At 47.8% G+C, this 20,631-nt stretch overlaps 1 protein-coding gene across 1 annotated transcript; it reads left to right on the top strand.

The window, feature by feature from the left end:
• The first annotated feature begins 4,918 nt into the window (after nt 1-4,918).
• C1QTNF2 (C1q and TNF related 2) lies at nt 4,919-14,197 on the top strand. Its single transcript, XM_010208704.2, has 3 exons — nt 4,919-5,123; nt 10,788-11,036; nt 12,303-14,197. Exons 2-3 carry the CDS (start codon nt 10,796-10,798, stop codon nt 12,914-12,916), a joined length of 855 nt encoding a protein of 284 aa, XP_010207006.1. The 5' UTR covers nt 4,919-5,123; nt 10,788-10,795; the 3' UTR covers nt 12,917-14,197.
• Nucleotides 14,198-20,631: the final 6,434 nt, after the last annotated feature.

Genomic DNA, 20,631 nt, shown 5'->3' with positions numbered 1-20,631 from the left:
CAGACCTTGGCAGAACAGAGAACAAATTCACCTGCTCAGTGGAGAGATTAGCAAACCCAACATTTGCAGCCTACAAAGCAATTGCAGCAATTCCAAAGCATCTCAGAAACAGCCTCTGCCCAGCCACTCGTCTGCACAGCATTTTGGATCCAGCACAGCCCTTGGCCCTTTGCTCTGCAATCTCCCACCACATCTCCTATGAGTGGGATGTTTGTTCAAATGCATTCACAGCCTTATCACATCTGCATATGCATTTGTTCTGGTTTTAATATACAGCTAAGAACCACTAATTTGGCTCCAACATCACCTCACAGCAGAGTTTTAACCTCCTGCTGCTTTACTGACAAGCTGCTACCACATACACTATCAGCACAGTGGGGAAGTGGGTGCCAGCGTGCAAGTCTCCTGCCGTGGTGCCCCATTCATGAGGCAGCCATCACAGCAGCATGAGTGAAGGAGCAGTTTCCTCACATTAGCACTGCTCCTGGTTCTGTACAGGCTGTTTGGGAAAGGGCTGTGGCCACCAACCTCTGTTCTGCACGAGGAAAGGGGGAGGAAAATGGTGCCTTCAGGTGGCTTCTGTGTTTGCTTTGCTGCCTCTTCGTGCTTTATGAAGTCTCATGCTGGGCATGTGCAGAAGCAAAAGCATTGGGCTGCAGGTTTCCACAGCTGAGAGGCAGCACAGCCCCACAGTCTGTTCTGACAATGTACTAATATTTTCTCAGTATTTTAGGAATAGCTGAAAGACCATTTTTATCAAACTGTAAATTCTGTGAGAAAAGGAAAAAAAACCCAGCTCTAACACAAAACCCTCTGCTTGGAAAGTGGCAGCAGGAGAGGGGATTTTCTCTGTAGCTATTACTGTCTGCACAGATTGTCACTGCTTGCACACAACATAAGCAATTTTTCACTTGTCTCTGGGGAATGCTGCTTTGCCCTGAAGGACACAGGCACTGCACAGTAACATGAGTAAATGACATTTGTCACTGGCTTTCTTGGCTTGGGCAAATGTCGCCTGTATCCTCAGAAACTGGGATGGCTGCTGCTGCTCCAGACTCCAGAAGTGGGGCTGCAGTTTTTTGTATTTGGGGAAACACAAAGCATTTTCAGAAGAGTCTTTTCTTGTCTAATAATGTGAGTAAATACCCAGGAAGGAGCCAACTGGAGCAAGTCACAAACATTGCTGACTTTCACTTTGAATTAGAAGGTGCATGAGAAAAAAAAGTTTTCAAACCCAACCTTAACTCATCTGCTGCACCACATTTGCCTTTGCTTACTGGTGCTTGGGCTCATTCCCACTTCCCTCTTCCTAAAATAAGCTCTATTTATTTTTATCTTAATGGCTTAGGACTGCAGTTACTAAGCAGAGATAATGGTCTCAAGGGCATCCTTTAAGTTTAAACAGAGATTTGACTCATTTTTATGGGGACTTTTGGAGAGAGACAATCACTCTCTGAAGACTGCTCACAGACTTCCAAACTCCTTTTAGGCAGAGCAATAAAAATTACTCAAATCACCATTCCACACTAAGCCAGGAGGCCTGTCAGATAGAAAAAAGCTTTTTCCTTTCCATTAGTATGTCCCAAAAAAAACCCCAAAGCTCCTACACTCGTCTTTGAAGGGAGGTACACTTTCATTGGCATTGCCCAGTGCAATGGGAAGGTTGTATCCTAAGCTGCCTCCAGCCCCTGGGTGAACTGCTGCTGTTTCGGCATTTGCTGAGTCGTTCTATTTGGTTACAAAGCTGTCGCTGCAAGGTTGGTATCTGGCAGGCTGAAACTGTCAGGACTCAGAAGTTGAAGGAGGAAAAATCCTTGCTGGCTGGGACACAGACCCACAGGATGGTAGGGGTTGGAAGGGTCCTCTGGAGATCATCTAGTCCAACCCCAGGCCACAGTCCAACCTCCAGGACTGTCCTGCTGACTCAGAGCAGGAGATGGCTATTTCCCACCTTTAAGCACCCATGTTTCCCACTCAAACCACATGTACCAGCAGTGGCAGAGATAAAATTCCACCTTTTATTCTACAGGTGTTGGATGATGCCACACAAGCCATATGTTCCTCCAGCAAGCTCCATCTGAAGGATGTGAGGCCACAGCACATCGTGCCAGGGGCATCGGCTGGGGATGCGGGCAGAGGGAGAGGGCAGCAGCAGCCCAGAGCATTGCCCAGCCCAGTGCTTTGCTCCTGAGGAGAAAGCACCTCCTCCCCAGGCCCCAGCAGACCACCAATGGTAGAGACCTCCACCCCTCATCCCACACGTGTCCTGTGGGGCTCTGCTAGCCCACACCAGCTCCCCACTGATCAATGGTGGAAGCCACCTTAGTCATGGCAGCGAAGCTTTAGCTAAAAAGCAGCACAGAAGGGACACGAGCTCTCATAATGCTTCTCTGCCATGACTAGCTGAAACAAAATGAACTGAGAACTGGGTCTCAGGGCTGATCTGCTTCATTGTGGATGGGCAGTTTATTTATTTAACAAAGTGTGCTGCCAAACATGTTTTCCTGCAGAGCTGTCTGGGACCCCGGGTGAGCTCGCCTCAGCCTTGCAGCACAGACATATTTTCCATCTGCCTGGCAGGAGCTTCCCAGCACTGCCTCTCCCCACGCTGCTGAACTAGGTCAGGCTCTTGCTGCCTCCAACACACTGCAGATCTAGGCACAAAATCACCAGTAACAATGAATTCTCCAGTCACACCTTCAAGTGCCCAGCAGGACTGCTGTATTTTCAAGCATCATTTCAGCCCTGGATGATTTCACATTCATCCCAAAGCCCCAGTGCTTCAGCTCAGCTGCCATGAGGCAGGTTTGGGATGAACATAAGGGCTCCATCTCAACACTGTTAGTTTCTAAGGAAACTGCTGTAGCTTTCCAGACCAATCTGACTGGCACCTTAGCAAAGTTTTCATTTGGTTTCATAAGACACCTGAGGAGGGACCAGTGCACATGCCATGGCTGACTCCAGCCCCACACCTCGCCAGGAGAGGCTCTCCAAGAAAACTGAGGTCCTACAAATTTTATGGAATCAGGCAAAAGAAAAGTGATCATCCCTATTGAACTGATCAGAGCTGCCCCAGGGGAGAGTGGCTCTCAGAGCCCATGTCTAGGGTGTTCCCACCTGCTCTCCTCTCAGTGATAGGGGTCAGTGGGGCTGGGGACAGCTCCCCTGGGCACACCAGAGCTTTGCTGCTACATGGCAGCTTTTCTAAACCAGCTGTTATCACAGTGAGATTAAGGCAATGCTTGTGTGGGTTTGGGGAGGAGGTTGTTCTCCTGGAGGCTGTTCAATGGCAGGGCATGTTGGTGACCCATCAAGGAACTGGGGGTCAGGGCAGCAGCTCAGAAGCAGCTCTGTGGGACCATCAGTACAGCATGAGAACAGCCCTCTGCTTCCTCAGCCAAACATTCCCACCCTTCCCAGGAGCAGCTGAACTGATTACAGCTCACAAAGCAAATCATATATATATACTTCATCTTTATATTCTACCCATTCCCATCATCTTCCAATGAAGAGTGCATGGGAAAGCTTAAAAAAAACCCCACAACAGCTCTGATGAGCACAAATTGTGGCAGGGCAAGGAATGATATTTCCAGTATACTCCAAATCAGCTGATAATCTGCACTGAGCCAAAAATATTCACTGGCTGGAGAGCAGCAGGGCAGGATCTGGAGTTCTGCCACTGAGAACACGCCTGTCCCAGGGCCCTTGCAGGATCCTGGCCAGGGCAGAGCAGGAACAACAAACTCACAACCAGGACCTGCAGGCTGTGGCTAGCAGCACCAGGGACCCAGGTTGTCTGAGTGATGGTGGCCCCAGGGCCATCACTGGCCTCCTGACAGCATCCCTTGTAACTCCCACACTGCCAGCCCAGGCACCTGTGGGGCCAGGCTCTACCTCCAAGTCATCTCACAGGTCCTGTTTAGACTGTCCCCACTGCTCCCTCAAAAAGACAAGCCTGGCCTGTGCCAACCCCAGCAGCATCACGGAGTATCCTGCAAAGCAGGGAGGAAGGGAAGGGTGGGTGGAGGAAAGTGGGGTCAGGAAACTCTTCAGCCCTCATTAGCTTGTCTGCACTTCTGCACCTCCCCAGGGCTGTTAGGGAAGCACTGTCAATGTTGAGAGCTGTAAGGCATTTGCAAATTCTGTGTCCAACAGGCTGGTACAAGCTGGGGTATCAACACAGCTCAGAGGTACAGCACCACGACTTGGTGCAGTGCAGAAACAAGAAGGGACAGGGATTACTGCAACACAACACTTGTGCTGGCAGAGCCAAAGCTCTGCTGAAGCAGCCTCTGCTGCTGGTGTTCCTGCCTTACCTTAAGCAATTGCTAGGGGGGTTGCAATTACTTTGCAAGCTTAAGACAAAAATCTCAATCCTTCCCAAAGAGAGAAGCGTTCCTGCCCTGCCATCCCTACGTCAAAGTCTCCATGTTTTGTCTCACATCCACCTGAAGCAGTGCTGAGGTACATGAAGGTTCCTCTCAAAATTCTCATTTGCAAAGCTGCTGCTTAAAAGCAATGTCCCTTAATTCAAGTCTGGAGTGATTTGCCATCACCTGCTTGTCTAAACTGTTTTAAAACCGATTTACACCCTCAGGATAAGATTTGCTTCCCTTGCCAGTGCTCCAGGATCAAGCATTAAGGCTGTTTCCCAGGCTGATCCGAGTTACTCGTCCCCTTAACAAACTCTGTGTGCGCAGACAAGAGCTACAAGAGGGTCAGAATCAGTCAGAAATGATCCAGGCAACTCCTGAGCTTTCCATACAAGCCTGGAAGGGAGAGAGAGAGAAAGGGAAAAGCTCCCCAAGTATCAAGAGCTTTCCAGCCATATGTGCATAAAAATTTCTTCCCATGCCACGTGACGGAGGAAGAGGCGCAGACCCATTACACCATAATAAAAATATGCCTTTGGCAACATTCAGCCAAAACCTGGAGCTGCTGCAGGAAACAAGCAATCTGCACAAAAAGGAGTAAAACGTGAACAGAAGAGAGAGACCAAAGTCAGTATCACACAGCCCTCGGACGGGCGCTGCGGAGGTGACACAACGGGGCTGGGGCTCTGCGACCTGCAGCAAAACATCTGCTCCAGCGCCTGGCACGTCTCTCTGAAGACATTAGTCCTGGTGAGTAGATCCACTTTTCCCTTCTGGTTGGGTTCCCCCCCCCCACTTAACTTTAACTTTGAAAACTTTCCAAATAAGGTCTAAACCATCGAGCACTCAGGTTTCCAGTGCCTGCACAGGAATCCATAGAGGCAACCGCTGCCAGTACTAAGGAGTACTCCAGGAAGGAAACATTCCTCGGGCTTTTACTGGGAGCACCCACCTCATACAGACAAAACCACAGCCTCTCCTTCACTCAGGTGACAGGGCTTTGGCTCAAGGCTGGGGGAGGTTTGCCAGAGGGATCCCTGACTGCAGAGAGCTGAAGCAGCGATGCAGGTTCAGGCACAGAAGATACATTGCTCTCCTTTATCTCCTTTGACATTGCTTTGTGCTGCAGCAGATAAAAGATCAAATGGCTATCTGGTGTAACTACTTCACTGGCTTATATCAGAAATTAAATAACTCTATCTCAGCTGCTGTCACCAGCAGCACACCTTATTTTATCTAAATCAGCCTCACATGCCTAAAGGCTCCTTATGCTTCCACCTTGGGGATACTGCAAGGCAGCCAACAGAGCTGAGAATTAGGATCATGAGGATAATGACTATTTTGAAGACTAATTAAGATACCTTCAAGTATGCTGGGAAGCTGTGAAGCAGGAAGATGGTGGTTTTGTTTAAGAAAGCATTGAATATTGAAAGGAAACATAGTAGAAAGTCATGGTCACTTGTTTGCTGCTGGATCCCCTCTCCGGGGTATCAGACCTTCCAGCTGCTTCTCCCTCTCTCCTCTCCCCCACTGCACTTTTCCTCCCCATTGTCAGGCACACACCACCACTGCATGGCACAGGATGGCTTCCCTGGCCAAAAATCACTGTCTGGCTCCCCCACATGCCACCAAGCCACTTCCACATCTGCAAAACTCTTGGGGATTTTCTCTCTGACAGGATTCCAGGCTTGCTGCCCTGCAAGCACCAGCAAACATAACCGATCAGTCGTGCCTGGGGCTCACTTCCAGGCAAAATCTTTTCTTACAGAAACACCTTTTTAATGCATCTATAGAATTGGTCTGGCTTCTTAACTGTGAAGTGACTGAGGGAACTCACCTCCCACAGGGTCAGGATCCGGGTGGTCACCCAGGGGCTTGCAGGAGCCCCATGGAGCAGGGATGTCATGGCAGCCAAAGTTATAGGGGAGACATGGCAGAAGATTATGTCCCCCCCCTCCCCATCTCCTGCCTATGAACCTCCTCCAGTAGCAGCAAGCCCCTCCCATGCTGCAGTGGCCAGCAGAAAGCAGAGCTGCAGGTCAGGACTGGGAGCTGCAAGGAGCCCTGTGGGACACAGCTCCTGGGGATGGAAGCTCTCAGTGAGGGGGACTCACAAGGAGCATGCACAGAACAGCTACTAGAAAGCTTGGGTTTGCAGTCCCTCTGCACACATGCTCCATGTGCTACAGGGAGTTCCTGGGATGCTCACATTTCTGCACGGAGAGGTTGAGTTCAAATCCTGCTGAGTGTACAAGTGTCTGCTTCAAACAGGCTGATGGGGGCAGATGGAGACTGAGAGCCCACTCACTCCTGGCCTTTCTCAGTCCCAAGGAAAGCTAAGCCCCAGCATCTCTCCCCAGCCCCTACAAGAGCTGTGGCACAGGGCAGCCTCTGCCAGGGCCTGAGCTCCAGCAGGAAAAGAACCCACTGGAGCAACGAGTGGTGGCAACAAAACTGCCCAACCCAGAAAGTGGGTGTCACATAAAGGCCACAGGGCAGAAAAAGAACATCCCATTTCAGGCACGTGCTTGCTTTGAGTCATTCATTACATTTTATTACATAATTATAGCAAAGGCCTCTAAACAAAAGCTTGTTAGGAAGAGAGAAGCCACCGAATGCTCAGCTCTGCATGTACCGTGCTTGCAAATCAGAGATGCTCTGTCCTTATTGCTTTATTTGCCCTGAGATATTTTCCATAAAGCTGTGTTCCAGCTCTAAGATTCAGGAATGAACATCTTTCCAAAATCACCCCCTTCCTGGTTTGCTTTGCTTCCTGACAAGTATCCCCCAAAATTACCTGGTGGGGATCCATAGCTCAGTTTTACAGTCTATGTTGGTCTCAAGGTATGCTCTGGACCCACAGTAGTAATTTCCATTGATTCAGCTGAAGGGCACAGGGAATCAGAGTCTCTCAAAGCAAGCTGATGGACACCTGTGACTTCCCACCTGACTTCCTCACCCTTTCACCTCAGTGGCCAGACATTTGCAACACATTTGTTTTCTCTCTCTGTGTGGAAACTTGCCCCAGCTATGACCAAAACATATTGTCTCAGCCAAAGACACCTTGCACTGGGGAGTTCAAAGGGCCTTTCCTCATGACCCTGTACCTCAAAGCAACTCAGAGTTGCTCTTGCCCATCCCATGCCCACCCTGAGTTGCACAGTCTTCTAAGTTTGGTCTTCAACTGAGCAAGCTAGAAAGCATCATTGCTGCTCAATATTTCAGAAGGCATAATTTCAGTGTGGCTCGATGGATATTTTTAAGTATTGGGGAAAAAAGCCTTTCTGTGTGTGTGAGATCTTGCCCAGCACCAATGTGCTGTCACTGAGGGACAGGCATTCCACACATGAAGGGCTGGAGCACCTCTGCTCTTGCCAAGCTTGGCATAAACATGCTTGAAAACCTCACCCAAGTCCCGGTGCTGCCTGGGCTCTGCTGGGGAGAAGCTGGGCCACAGCAGCTCTGAGGCTCCACTATCCATGCCTGTGTTGTGGACACATGAGCTAGCTTGTTTGAGTGAAGCTGGCCCGCTTTCTTTCCCTATGCTGAAGTGAGTAGCTGATACCTGAGTGTGCTGCCCTTTGGTGCTGAGGAGCTGAACATTTGTGGTTCAGTGGCAGGTCCAATCTACAGCCATTGTTTGCTCCCCATGCTTAGTCAGACAACATAGGGTCTTCTCTCACCACTCAGTCCTTCATCACCACTTTAGCTCTCCTAACTCCCTGAGCATAGTGCACACTCCTACCCCACAGGCATTGGTTGTGGCCAAAAAGTCTCCAGCACCCTATTAAGAAAGACAATGAAAATGTCATTAGAAAAGTAAGACCTCAGTTGAATTGAGGAAAGATGCCAATCTGTTTCCAATTTGCTTTTTGGAGCTCATCATAAGTTCTATATCGAAGAGCAATTTTCCTTTTAAGGTGGAGCAGCGTGAAGTTTGTTTTCTTTCAAAGAGGTTTCTTTAAGAAGTTATTTATAGATCCTCTTGTGAATGTGACTGTGCTTTGCAGCCCACACACACTGCTGTGATGTGGGACAAAGTGTTCTTGTGGAGCTGTTAATTAACACCAACTCAAGAGCTGCACCAAAGCATGGCTCCAGGTAGTTCAATATTCCCCATCTAGCCAAGAGCCAGTACTACTGACCTCCCAGCCTCAGGGTATTTTGTGTTTGCCACTTTTTATCCCATCAGGTCAACTAGCTGGGTTCTCTGAAGGTAATGGAAGCACTTATGGTAAGAAATTTTAAGAGAAGGCATTGCCCTCCTGCCCTGTGCTCCCTCTTGCTTGTTTCTCCTCTACATGAAGCACTCACAGCTTTTTTCCAGGTTATGCTTCACTGTGACATTTTTCCTTGCCACAACTTATTACTGTCATCTACACCCAAATGCCTCTCACTTCTGCCCCACTTGAGGTGGTTCCTGGGAAGCAGGGATGGAGCTTCCCTTGGGATCTCCCCACTCTGCAGGCATTTTAACATTTTGTTTCCCTTTCTGTGAACTGAGAAGCCTTTATTCAACTGTCCACACTAATAGTGGTTGGTGATTTCTATCTCACAATGTCATTAAACTGACACTTTTCACCAGCAGCAAATAAAATTAGGTATAAAAAAGGCAAAAGAGAGCTGAAGAACAAAATGGCTTAGCAGTCAAACCCAGCCCAGAGATCTGTTTTGCATTTCCCACTCCTCTGCATGTTCTTAATTATACATATCGCAGAACTGGGGGCTCCCACTCAGCATTAATGTGTAGCATATTGCTGGCTGCATTTGGAGCATGTAATATGCATTTCCACTCCCTTCAGGAGCCAACTTTGGGATAAGAGTGCTAAAGCCAACATGAAATTTATACAATACTTTAAGAGCCTTATTTCCAGTGCAGGAGTTAAACAAAACACTACTGGGAAGACAATAAAGCTTCTTGATATTTGACTTCACGTCAGCAGGACCTTGCCTGACCAAAAGGCCACGGACAGATGGAAAGGTCTGGGCTATTCCAGCTCATCTTCTACTGCATCTGTGTTTAACTACAGATTTGTTTCAGCATCAAAACTTGAAGGAATATGTGAAAGGCACTTTGCTTACTTTTTAACCCTCACTTGTAGCCTGTATTTCGTTAGCAGGACTTCAGGATGTGATAAGAAAGCCTATGCAAATGGGTGACTCTTGTTAAATATTTAACCCACTCCCATCAGAAGAAGCTGTAATGAGGGAAAAGACTGCATTTCATAGGAGTCTTTTCTGTCAAAGAAGAGTGTGTACCTCTTAGCCCAGGGGTAGGAGTTGCATCAAAGTGATACATGGCTAATTCCCTTAAAAAAACCCCCTTCAGCTTCAACTTGATCTGTCCTAATCAAAAAGCTACTGAGCAAACAGCGAACCAGCCACAGATTTGTACAGGTCGCTTTTAGGCTTCATGTCTCATTTCTCCAAGAGCTACTCCAGACAGACAACCTGAAAAGCAACCTGGGCCAGCAGGTGCTTTTCATCACCCCAGCTTCTTTTGGTATTCACACAGCTGGAAGAGTCCACCTCCATCAGAATCTCCCCTCAGCCCACGGTCAGTGCTCACCAGGGAGCACCGGCCCTGCTGGGAGCTGGTGGCCATGACTATAACCTCCCTCACCAGCACACCAAAGGGAGGAAAAAGTCCTCAGCCCAGGCATGGGGATGTCTTCTGTTCTGGGGAAGGGGTGGCACCTTACCCATGGGTAGTCAGAAACTGATACCATAGGGAAAATTGCCTTACTCTCTTTTTTTTTACTGTACCTGTAACCAGGGGCAGAATCCAGATTCTATTTTAAATGCTTCTGGTACCCAAGAGTTTCAGGTGGGTCATATGTGAGGCTGAGCTATCATCAACCAGCCTGATTTCGAGCACCTTGAGAAGCTGCTGATGCATCTGAGCACTATTTCAAGATGCAGCAGTTCCTCAGGAGTTGCACACGGAGCATGGCTAATTGCAAACACCTCCACATGCAGACATCCAAAGGGATATTTTGCTGTATGACAACTGTTCTGTGTCATTAGCAGGTTCATGGGATCACTGCTCCAGAAATTATTTTCTACTGCTATCTCCCCATCCAGGAGTGTGGCAAGACAAGCCCAGGAGGCTCAGCTTTCTGCAGGGAATGACAGCAGAGCCTGAGACTCCAACAAAGCCCTTGGCATTTGCTGTGCTTAAAGCAATGACTCACTTTACAGAGATGGGAGACAAACAACAGCTCAGGCTTTAAGTTACCTGTCTTTCCAAGGTGAATGTTAGTAACAAACAACAAACTGTCAAAGAAAAGCACCCAGTTATCTCCCATATTCATGCACATCTCTACCACACACCATCCTAGTGGAGGGGACGTGGCAGTACCCACACACACTGGCTGCCAACATAACAGCTACAATCCCATCTCCTCTTTACAGGCTGCACCATGATCTCTGCTGTCCTCCTACTCTGGACGGTGCCCTGTGTGGCAAATCACATCCTGGGGGGCTTTGCCAAGGGCACACTGCAGGAAGGTGCCCAGCTGGCCTGCAGCCTGCCAGGCCCCCCCGGGCCCCCTGGTCCCCCCGGCGCGCCTGGGACTCCAGGGACCATCGGCAGGATGGGCTTCCCCGGCAAAGATGGGAAGGACGGCAACGACGGGGAGAAAGGCGAGCATGGAGATGAAGGTAAGAGACAAGCACTTCTGAGCACAAGGGTTAAAATGGAATAGTGCAACAGCCCAGATCATAGCAACCCCTCAGCCCAAATCTGAGCCCCAGGACAGACACCTCATAGGAAACTCTTCTAGAAACTTCCAGTCTCCTCTGCCCAACATCTCACACTTGTCAGCTCCTGCCAGGAAGAGGGGTCAGACTCCTGTTACCTACTGACAGCATCTTCATGCTGTATGTGGTTCCTAATGGCTTCATTTTGGTAGGAAGTGTGGTTTACCCTGTTGTGATTTATGCTCTCCAGATGAGACGAAGCGCTGCTCTCTGACTCCTGCTCTCAAGCAAAACAGTCGGGTGAACAAAATTAACTCCTTGTTCCTCAAAGTGCTCTGGCTGGGTAACAGGCACTGCTCTGACCACAGTCAATCTGAACTGAAGCAACCAACAATCTTTCAATCCTGAGGTGGAGCTCACCTCACAGGCAGTCTGCAGCAGGAGCAGCCCTGGGCAGAACACAGCGATTTCCCGTTGCCACACTAGAGTGCACTCCTGATTCAGCATAACACCGGCACGCCAAAGCTGCAGCTTGTTTTGTTCTCTTCTCCCATCCTCAAAGCAGGGAATCTGAAGAACAGGTTTCTATCCACAGCCACGCTTAAATCTAGTTTCTATGCTCTACAGTTGATCAAGAGACAAGGTTTAACTCCCCAAGAATTCATCCTGTATCAGACACTACCACCGTCAGCACTGATCAGCAGTATCAGCATCACTGTGACAGCCCAACTCATTTCTTATCTCAAGGCAATTTTCTGGTTCATCCTCCAGCAAGGCTGGGCTTTTTACTACACCTACATTTTTTCTTTTATTTTTAAACAACAGTTTCATATTAAATGTTTAAAAAAAAAGGCATGAGATTAAAACTCCTCCATCTTCTCAAAGCCACATTCCAAAAGCTTCACAAACCTGTCCTGATCCTGGAAAACACAAACATTTAAAGCTTGTTCTTGGCTAGCTTCATAATTAATTACTCCCTTTTCTCAAGTGAGACAGATAATTGAACCAGCACTTTGGTCCTTAAATGGGACACACTGCCCTGTTCCAGGTCCCACAGTCATTATGCCAACTACCTGCCTAACACAGTCCTGACACATTCAGCCCTTTCTCACCTCAAAGCAAGACTTTCATCCTAAATGAAAAGATACTGCTGCAGTGATAGAACTCCTTTCCACTTGCCACATCACCTCTTTCACTGAAAAATTTACAAAGTTCTTTGTCTTCTAGGTCCTCAAGGCAGAACGGGAAATCCAGGCAAGCCAGGACCAAAGGGGAAAGCAGGAGCCATTGGCAAGGCAGGCCCACGGGGGCCCAAGGGCTTAAAGGGTAATCCTGGAAAAAATGGGGCACCCGGAAAGAAAGGGCCCAAAGGGAACAAGGGTGAGGCTGGGATGCCAGGACCCTGCACCTGTGGTGCCAGCAAAGCCAAATCTGCCTTCTCTGTAGCAGTCTCAAAGAGCTACCCAAGGGAAAGGCTGCCCATCAAATTTGACAGGATCTTGATGAACGAGGGAGGACATTACAATGCTTCCAGTGGGAAGTTTATATGCAGCATTCCAGGTATTTACTACTTCACTTATGATATCACTTTGGCCAACAAGCATTTGGCCATTGGCTTGGTGCACAACGGGCAGTACCGGATCAAGACTTTTGATGCCAACACTGGGAACCACGATGTTGCCTCTGGATCAACCATCCTTTCTCTGAAGGAGGAGGATGAGGTTTGGCTGCAGATCTTTTACTCAGAACAAAACGGGCTCTTTTATGATCCCTACTGGACAGACAGCTTGTTTACTGGCTTCCTCATATATCCTGATCAAGATTATCTCAACGAAATATAGGATGAGAAACTAGCCTGTGGGAAAAAAAATAACCAAATGCACGAGATCTCAGTCCAGCAAAGTGCAGCCTGTACATGGACACGTGTGGGATTATCATTTGATTCCCCATTTTGGCACTAACAGCCTGTACTGGCTATTTAGACATTTACTTGACATCATTCCCTAGTCCCCAGGGCTGGTACAAATCACCTTGAAGCAGCCTCATGAATCTCTGAATCTCGAAGGCGCCTGTTACATTTCCCATGATGACTGTAACACACTGTGGACATGTAACTCAAATACTGATTAGAATGCTTTATTAATATTGTTCTTATAAAGCATGGAAACAACAACCATTTCCTGAAAGCTGAGCTCAGAAGTGCCATTGATGCTGGAGATTGTATCACCGCACCTCCTTCCCCTACACCCCAGAAGTGTTACAATCTGTGTTAACAGAGTCACACTTTACCAACTACTTAAGAGTCAGTTAAAGTTGTCAGAGTAGCTCTCAGTCTCATCAAAGCCGTACTAATAAGCATTTTAAGGCTAAAGGTAAGACTCATCCTAAGACACAAGTTGTTGCACTGAGCATGGTTGGCTTCAGCCTCAACATACCAGTGCTGGAGTTCTGCACCTAGTTTCACACAAGTGTTGGTAAGCTGGGACCAGAGCCCAAACTGGACTGTGCAAGTCAAATACCTGTGGGCCTCCAAGTCACAGTGGAGGATGAACTTTACAGATAAGATTCAAAGACAGCATGATCCTTCACTCCAAAAACAGACTCCTTAATAACCCACTTCCTTCATCCCTGCCAGCTTTTGCTGGAAGAAGTTCTTTCTGGTGCTGCTGAGATCATCCTCATGGGCTTAATGTTACAGCTCTTACTGCTGCTTAGCTTTTTTGATGCCGTATGTCAAATATTACAGGTGCTCTAACTGCAATGTGTTGGTTCTAAACCAAAGAAGAAAGAAATCCCAAAACCCAAAAACCACACCAAACCCTAATGGCCAAGCTTTTGAAGTTGAACTTTTGCTCAGCTGAGCTTTTTGATTTTGCTAAGCTGAGAATTAGCCAATACAGAGACATGCTCCAAAATGATTTGCTATTATCAGAGCAGAGGGTTCTCCTTTATCGCTTGATGAAAGCTGTAATGAACTTCCAGCTCCTCTAATCCTCACATGTAGCCATTGAAGGGATATCTCAGAATAACAAGGATTATTTTTTTGTCTTACCAGTCAAAGCATTTGCATGATTTTCATGAATTTACAGAATGTATTTCCAAATACATTTTAGAAAATAAAGCTGAACAACAGTAGTGCTGGAATAGTCTTGATGTTTCTAAAAGTGGTTTCCCAGAAGGTATTTGAAAATAGTGTTACAGATTCCATAGACAGTGTTGGGTTTAGTGACTGATTTTGTAGGGTCTGGTGCAAGAGGAGTATTTCTTCCCCTGCCAGCCCAGCAAGCTGGGGAATTAATGCACAGAGTTCTCTGTTCCCTGTGCAAGAAAACCTGCAAGGTGGCAGAATAGGATCTGCCCGTTTCCCTGAAGCTGCTCACCGGGAGGGTAGGTGTCCTTTCCTTGACGGTGGTTGCTCAGATAACACATTTCTCTTTCCAAAGCTCCCTTATTTAAGGTGTCTCAGGGTGCATTTGCAGGCAAGTTCCCAAAGGCAACAGCAGGTGAGGAACTGCACTTCTCCCTCAATGCCCAGCCTTGCACTCTCCCCTGGCCCCAATGGCTCCAGAGCCCAGCGAGAGAAAGAACTGCTTTTTGGCTGGGCTGAGTTGCTCACAGGTCTCTACTCTGACAGAGGTCTTCCAGCAGCTGCATGTGTCAGGGCAGCTCAAAGGAGGTGATGTGACACATGGGAAGATGCTGCCTCTCCACACTACCACCCAGTTGTGCTGCACTCAAAAGAGAAATTACACAGTACTGCTTCAATTAATTCATTAGCACTCACAGCCCACTGCTGCCAAAAGACAGAGACCTTGCTGCCCTCTCTTTGCTCAGTGCATTACCCATCCCCTGAAGTGGATATTTTTGGGGTGGATTTATGGTTTTATTGTTTGGGTTTTATTTGTAGTCAAGACAGTTCTCCACTGATTTTATGAGCTGAAACCATGCGGCACCAGACAGTTACCAGAGCTGGGAGAGCACCACAGGGAATAAGCCTGAGAAGAGGAGGGTGGAGGAGAAGCAGCAGTGAGCCATTAGATCAGCTCAGCCCCTCAGTCTTTCCTTGTTATCTACAGAGAAGGCCCCAGCAGGGAGCATTTCTTCCCAGCATCAGCCCTCTCAGGGGGACATGAGCTGGTTTCCTCAGAGAAGCCAGGGAAGTTGTTGACTGTCTGGCAAAGCATCTTTTTTATTCTTCAGAAAAGGAAAACCTGTAAATGAGCCTTTTAAGGCTGGCATATAAAAATGCAAATTATGAAGAACCACTGAGTGCTCGGTGTGACAGTGCTTGCTTTCAGTTTGGGGCTGTGAGGTCTTTCAGGGCCGCTAACTCCAGCCTGCTCCCTCCACCCTTGGGAACTGCCTGCCCTCCCCAAACCCCAGCCCCAGGCAGCTCCTGCCATCGAGTGCTCTGAGCAACAGAAAAGTCAAACTAATAAAATAAGGCAAGTAAGAGGGAGAGGAAGAGCTGGTTCAGATTGTTTAATGTGCCATTAGGCTGAAGTCATTTAAAGATACCACGTAACACGAGTATTTCTGTGAAAGCAGCATGAGCATTGGAAGTGATAGATGTGAGTTTCCCTTGTACATGTTCCTCTGAATAAGAATCATCTTCTCTTACAAAGCCTCAAGAGCAACTTGCATGCTGAACAAAATGTCCCCACTCGGCTCAGTCCTGCAAGAAGAATCATCTCAGGCGGCTGCAGGCTCCCCTGCTCCTGTCTCATCCAGAAGAGGAGGGAGGGAAGGGCAACTGGCAAAGTACAAGTGTGGCTGGGTCACTACAGGGCCAATTGCTGAAATATTAAAAGTGGAGAAACCCCTCCCCAAAACTCAAAATGACTGGCTCAGACTTTGGACCACTAAAAATAACACATTCTGGCTTGCTCCTGCATCTACAGGCTGCATTTTGGTTTGTGCTGCTGTTGTCCTCCAGCCAAGCAGTTATTTACTTTGGGCTTGGACTGAAATGGAGATTTACATCAAGTCTCTTTATTCCAGAAACATTTCTGGAAATCCACCAAATAAAGATCTCTGGTTTTCACAGCCAAACTATCTCAGAAGTGCATCCCTGCCACGCAGGCTGCTCACCCCAGCAGCTGCCTGCACCTCTGCAGGGGTAGGAAAAGAGCTGGGAACGGTGGTAGCTGGGCAGGCACAAGGGCAGATGCTATCGGGAAGGAATGGGGAGGGTACTTGATGAAGACAACGCCACCCTCACACACAGCATCACTGCAAGTGCCAGAGCTGCCTTTTGCATCACATTTTGACACAAGTGAGTCCCTCCAGCACATCCAGCATGCCAAGGGTAGGAAGGCAAGGAAAGGCAGGAGTGCCCACCTCCTGTGTGGAGTTAGTATTGTGGCTCATTAGGGACTAGCACAGACCTGTCTGTGAACAGATGTGCCTGTCTCTCTGCCACAGGAGCTTGTCTCCACTCCCACAGAGGCTTCCTCCTCCCACATCCATCCCCGATGCCATGCAGCAGTGCATGTCCAGCCAGGCAAAGCTGTGATTTCACACTGAGAGCTCTGTGCAAACAGCAGCAGGGTGAGAAGCAGTCAGCACTGGATGAGCCCAAGGACAACTCCTCCTGCCTGGTGCAGCTTCTGACTCCTTATTTCAGCCTCCCAAAGCCCTTTCCCCCTCCTCAGGGCTGATCTACACAAAAGCACCTCAAGGAGGGTTTTGTTCATTTAGTTTGCAGTTTCCATTTGTTTTGTGTTGTTTCATAAACCATACACTTTGATGCTAACAATGAAAAGAAACAATTATTTACAGTGAAGATACTTTCTAACATTAACCATGGACTCAAAGCACATAGAGTCTCTGTAATGTTGTGATGTCACAGCTGGAAACAAAGGGAAGCTGCTGGCACAAAGCAGCACCACCTGCCAAGCTTCACCACTCATCCACACAGACTTTGTCTTTCTGTGGGACTAACGTGCATTTACCAGTCACCCTGGTTTGCTCTGCTCCCCAGCTGAGCCTGTCTCCACTTACACCAGTTAACACTCAACAGTCAACACCCCAATGCTAAAAAAAACCCCAGCTTCCAGGTTTTGTCAATGCTGCCTCACTAAGTATCATGATATCCCTGAGGACCACACTATGGCAGGCCCACAACACACAGTGCTGGGGGCTACATGGCTGTTCTCTGCACTGTCCCTCCTCTCCTGCCTCCTGGCAGCCACAGTTCCTCTCCCACCCCCTTTCCACTGCCAAGTGCCAGCTCTGCACTTGAAACTAGCCACATCCAACAGCAGAAGCTGCAGAGTTCCATCAGGACAGCACAGGCCCATGCCTCACAGCTCCCTGTGCCCCAATCCAGCACTGCTGTAGCCGAGTACTGGCCCTGTCCTTCCTGCAATCCAGCAGCTCTGTGCAGGAGAGGCAGTCTCCCCTGGGTGCATGATAGGCAGGTTGAGAGTGAAAGGCCTCTGAAAGGAAGGGTATGTTCAAATAGTTTCTAATTTATAGAATCATAGAATGGTAGGGTTGGAAGGAACCTTTAGAGATCATCTAGTCCAACCCCCCCTGCAGAAGCAGGGTCACCTAGATCAGGTCACATAGGAACATGTCCAGGTGTGTCTTGAAGACCTCCAAGGAAGGAGCCTCCACAACCCCTCTGGGCAGCCTGTGCCAGGGCTCCCTCACTGAAACAGGGAAATAGTTTTTCCTTATGTTTAAGCGGAACTTGTTGTGTTCCAGTTTCATCCCATCACCCCTTGTCCTGTTGCTAGATACCATTGAAAAAAGTGCTGCCCCAACCTCCTGACACCCACCAGTGAGATATTTGTAAATATTAATAAGATCCCCCCTCAGTCTCCTCTTCTCCAGACTAAACAGCCCCACATAAGCCACTGGCTTAGAGGACGAACAAGGAATTGAGTGCTCAGAAATAGAAAGAGCTGGGACAAGAGGACGGTGTGGGAAATTCAGGGGGGCTGGCTTGACCATCATGTCAATTCTCAGGCACAAAGTCCTTATTTCATACTGCTGGGCAGCAACAGGCCCCTGAGCCTCCCCTGAGAGCTCCCCAAGGCAAGGCATACACATCCTTACTCAGACCCACTCAGCATCAGCAGGAAGCTAGGAACTGCAACCATTTAAAAGCCTTTGAAAAAACCCAGGCTCTTCAAAGCTACATAGAAGTGCAGCAGTATTTTCCTTAAGCTCTAAAAAAAAAACCTGTAATACTGTTTTTTCTTCTCACTGTCACAGGCTGAGTCTGGCATGGACACACATTCAGCAGCAGCTCACTGGGTTAAAGCCTTTCATACCAGCCAGGCATAACTACAGCTCTTAAGTACAGTCCTAATCCAGTAACATTGTCTTTAAAAACAAACAAACAAAATCATTCTTAGCTTGCTTCTACCAAGAAGAGAGGGAAGTAGACTGCAGTTCTCCAGACTCACAAACCCCACAATAAAAGGGGCAGCCCTGCTCTCACCCTGCCCTCATCTCTGCCATCTGCGAGGGCACAGAGATCCCGTGCCTCTGACCAGTTTGATAATGATGTTGTGCTAAGCCTGATTCAGTAAAGTCAGACCTCAGCTCCCCACACTTTACAGTATCTTACCCTGGGCATTTTTTTTTGCTGGATCAGTACCTCCCTGCCCAGGCCCACCAGTGCTGGCTCTCAGAGGGAACAAGATAAGCCAAATTTGGGCACCACTCTATGAGTCTCATCAAGCCAGTGTAACACTGCTGCAGGAAGGGGCCCTATTGCTGCTCAGGGCTGTGCCTGCTTGCTTGCTGCTCACTTTGTGCTGGCTTTTGATCACCCTGTGAACCAGTATCACTCTCTAAAACTGCATAAAACTAACCCTGGAGAAAAACTAGGTTTAGTAGGGCAGATTAAACAACAAAAATGTATGAGTGACAGAGAAACCACAGAGGCAGGACAATGAGAACCAGCTTTGATAAAGCTCTTTCTCCCCATCAGATTGAACCCCTTGCACAATGGAAAAGGGCTTAAACTGGCTTAAGTTAGTGTTCAAGCTGTTGCTGAGCCAATCTAGCTTTGGGATCCTAGTGAAATGGGAGGCAGCTGAGGAAGAAGGGGACCTAGGGGTGTTGGGCCCTGTGAAGAGATGAGCTGGTTTTCATTTGAACTGCCCTCCTTGCTGGGTCTGAGGGAAGCTTCTTTCCATCTCCAGCAGCAGGTGAAGTTGAGGGACAGAGAGGTGAACAAGTGAGTTTTTTATGTGTTCCTGATACACACAGCCTCTCCAGCAGGTGCATAGGCATAAGCTGGTGCTGCCTGTGTTGTACCTGGAACTTGACTACAAAGCCCATTTTTTCCACCTAGGCTCAACCAAGAGGGCCCCAGCCTCTCTGCACTTGGTCCTGTCCCTTTATCCCTGCATTTCCATTGCCTTACCTACTCCATGGAGCCCCTGAGCCCTTTGTGCTCTCAGGCAGGATGAGAGCTGCCTGTGATACCAGAACTCAGAGATTTCTCATTCTTTTCTAACCCTAAATCCCCACTTGCTATTTTATACACAAGTATGGTTTCAGCTGAAATTGCAAGCAAAGAGTTAAAAGTTAAAAAATGCTTAAAAGTGGTACTACTGCTTATCTGTTGTGCAGACACCTGGAGCCAGAGGCCTTAGGAAGTAGCCTGAGAAGAGAGTGAGGGAGTGACCGTATCAGCTTGAGAAGAGGCCAGAGGAGAGAGACCGACTGATGGCAGCAGTTAACTGTGTTTTGGCAATACATTATGGGACTGAGCAGAAAAACAACTTGAAAACAGTTTCAGCAAGGGCCCTTTTTTAGAAAACAAGATAATGGCTTCTCTGTAATGTATATAAGGAGCATTATTTCATGTCATGGTGTGCACCCAGCGCTGCAATTAAAGGAATGCCTGCTTCCTAATACTGTGTTGGCGCTCAGGAGTTTATTTCCCCATTTTGGTGACAACTGAGCTCTTTTTTGGTCAGTTTGTGGTTGGTGTCCTCAGTTATTTTTCTGGTAGCTTTGTTGCCTAAAAGCAATTTTATTGCCTCAAGTGGTAAAGGTGCTAACTTGCTCGGTTAAACTGATTTTTAAGGGATGCCTCCCTCCCACCAAATTAACAATTTCACTGACTTACAAACTCAATTTGCATCAGTGAGGTTTTACTGACTCTGAGCTGTACTTTACTCAACCATGACTTACTAATGATGAAAGAGTAACATAAAACTTCTCCAAGTTAATATAAACTCAATGCAAACCTACTCTGAGAATCCCCATTGGATCTTGTATCTCTCAGTCTGTTTTTTAGAATGATAATTAAACCAAAACAGTTCTGTCCTGGGTAAAGGCTGTACTTTAACCCAAGCTTTATCCACTATACCAGAACCTGATGAGGATCTGGTGATCTCATTTGGATGGAAAAGGATATACTGCAGTTAATTTTTACAGTATCAATGATCTGATGATAATATCTGTCTGCTGTCCATTTGACTGTCAGATGGAACAGTGCTGGATTCCTTGTTTTGTATGGGTGGCCTTGCTGGCACTCCCTCCTTCAAAGTAAAGTGATTCCAAGGTTCAAGGCTATGTCTGAGCT

The sequence above is a fragment of the Colius striatus genome, chromosome 9 (genome assembly GCF_028858725.1).
Source record: "Colius striatus isolate bColStr4 chromosome 9, bColStr4.1.hap1, whole genome shotgun sequence".
NCBI lineage: Eukaryota > Metazoa > Chordata > Aves > Coliiformes > Coliidae > Colius > Colius striatus.
This window is presented reverse-complemented; position numbering and strand designations above follow the sequence as displayed.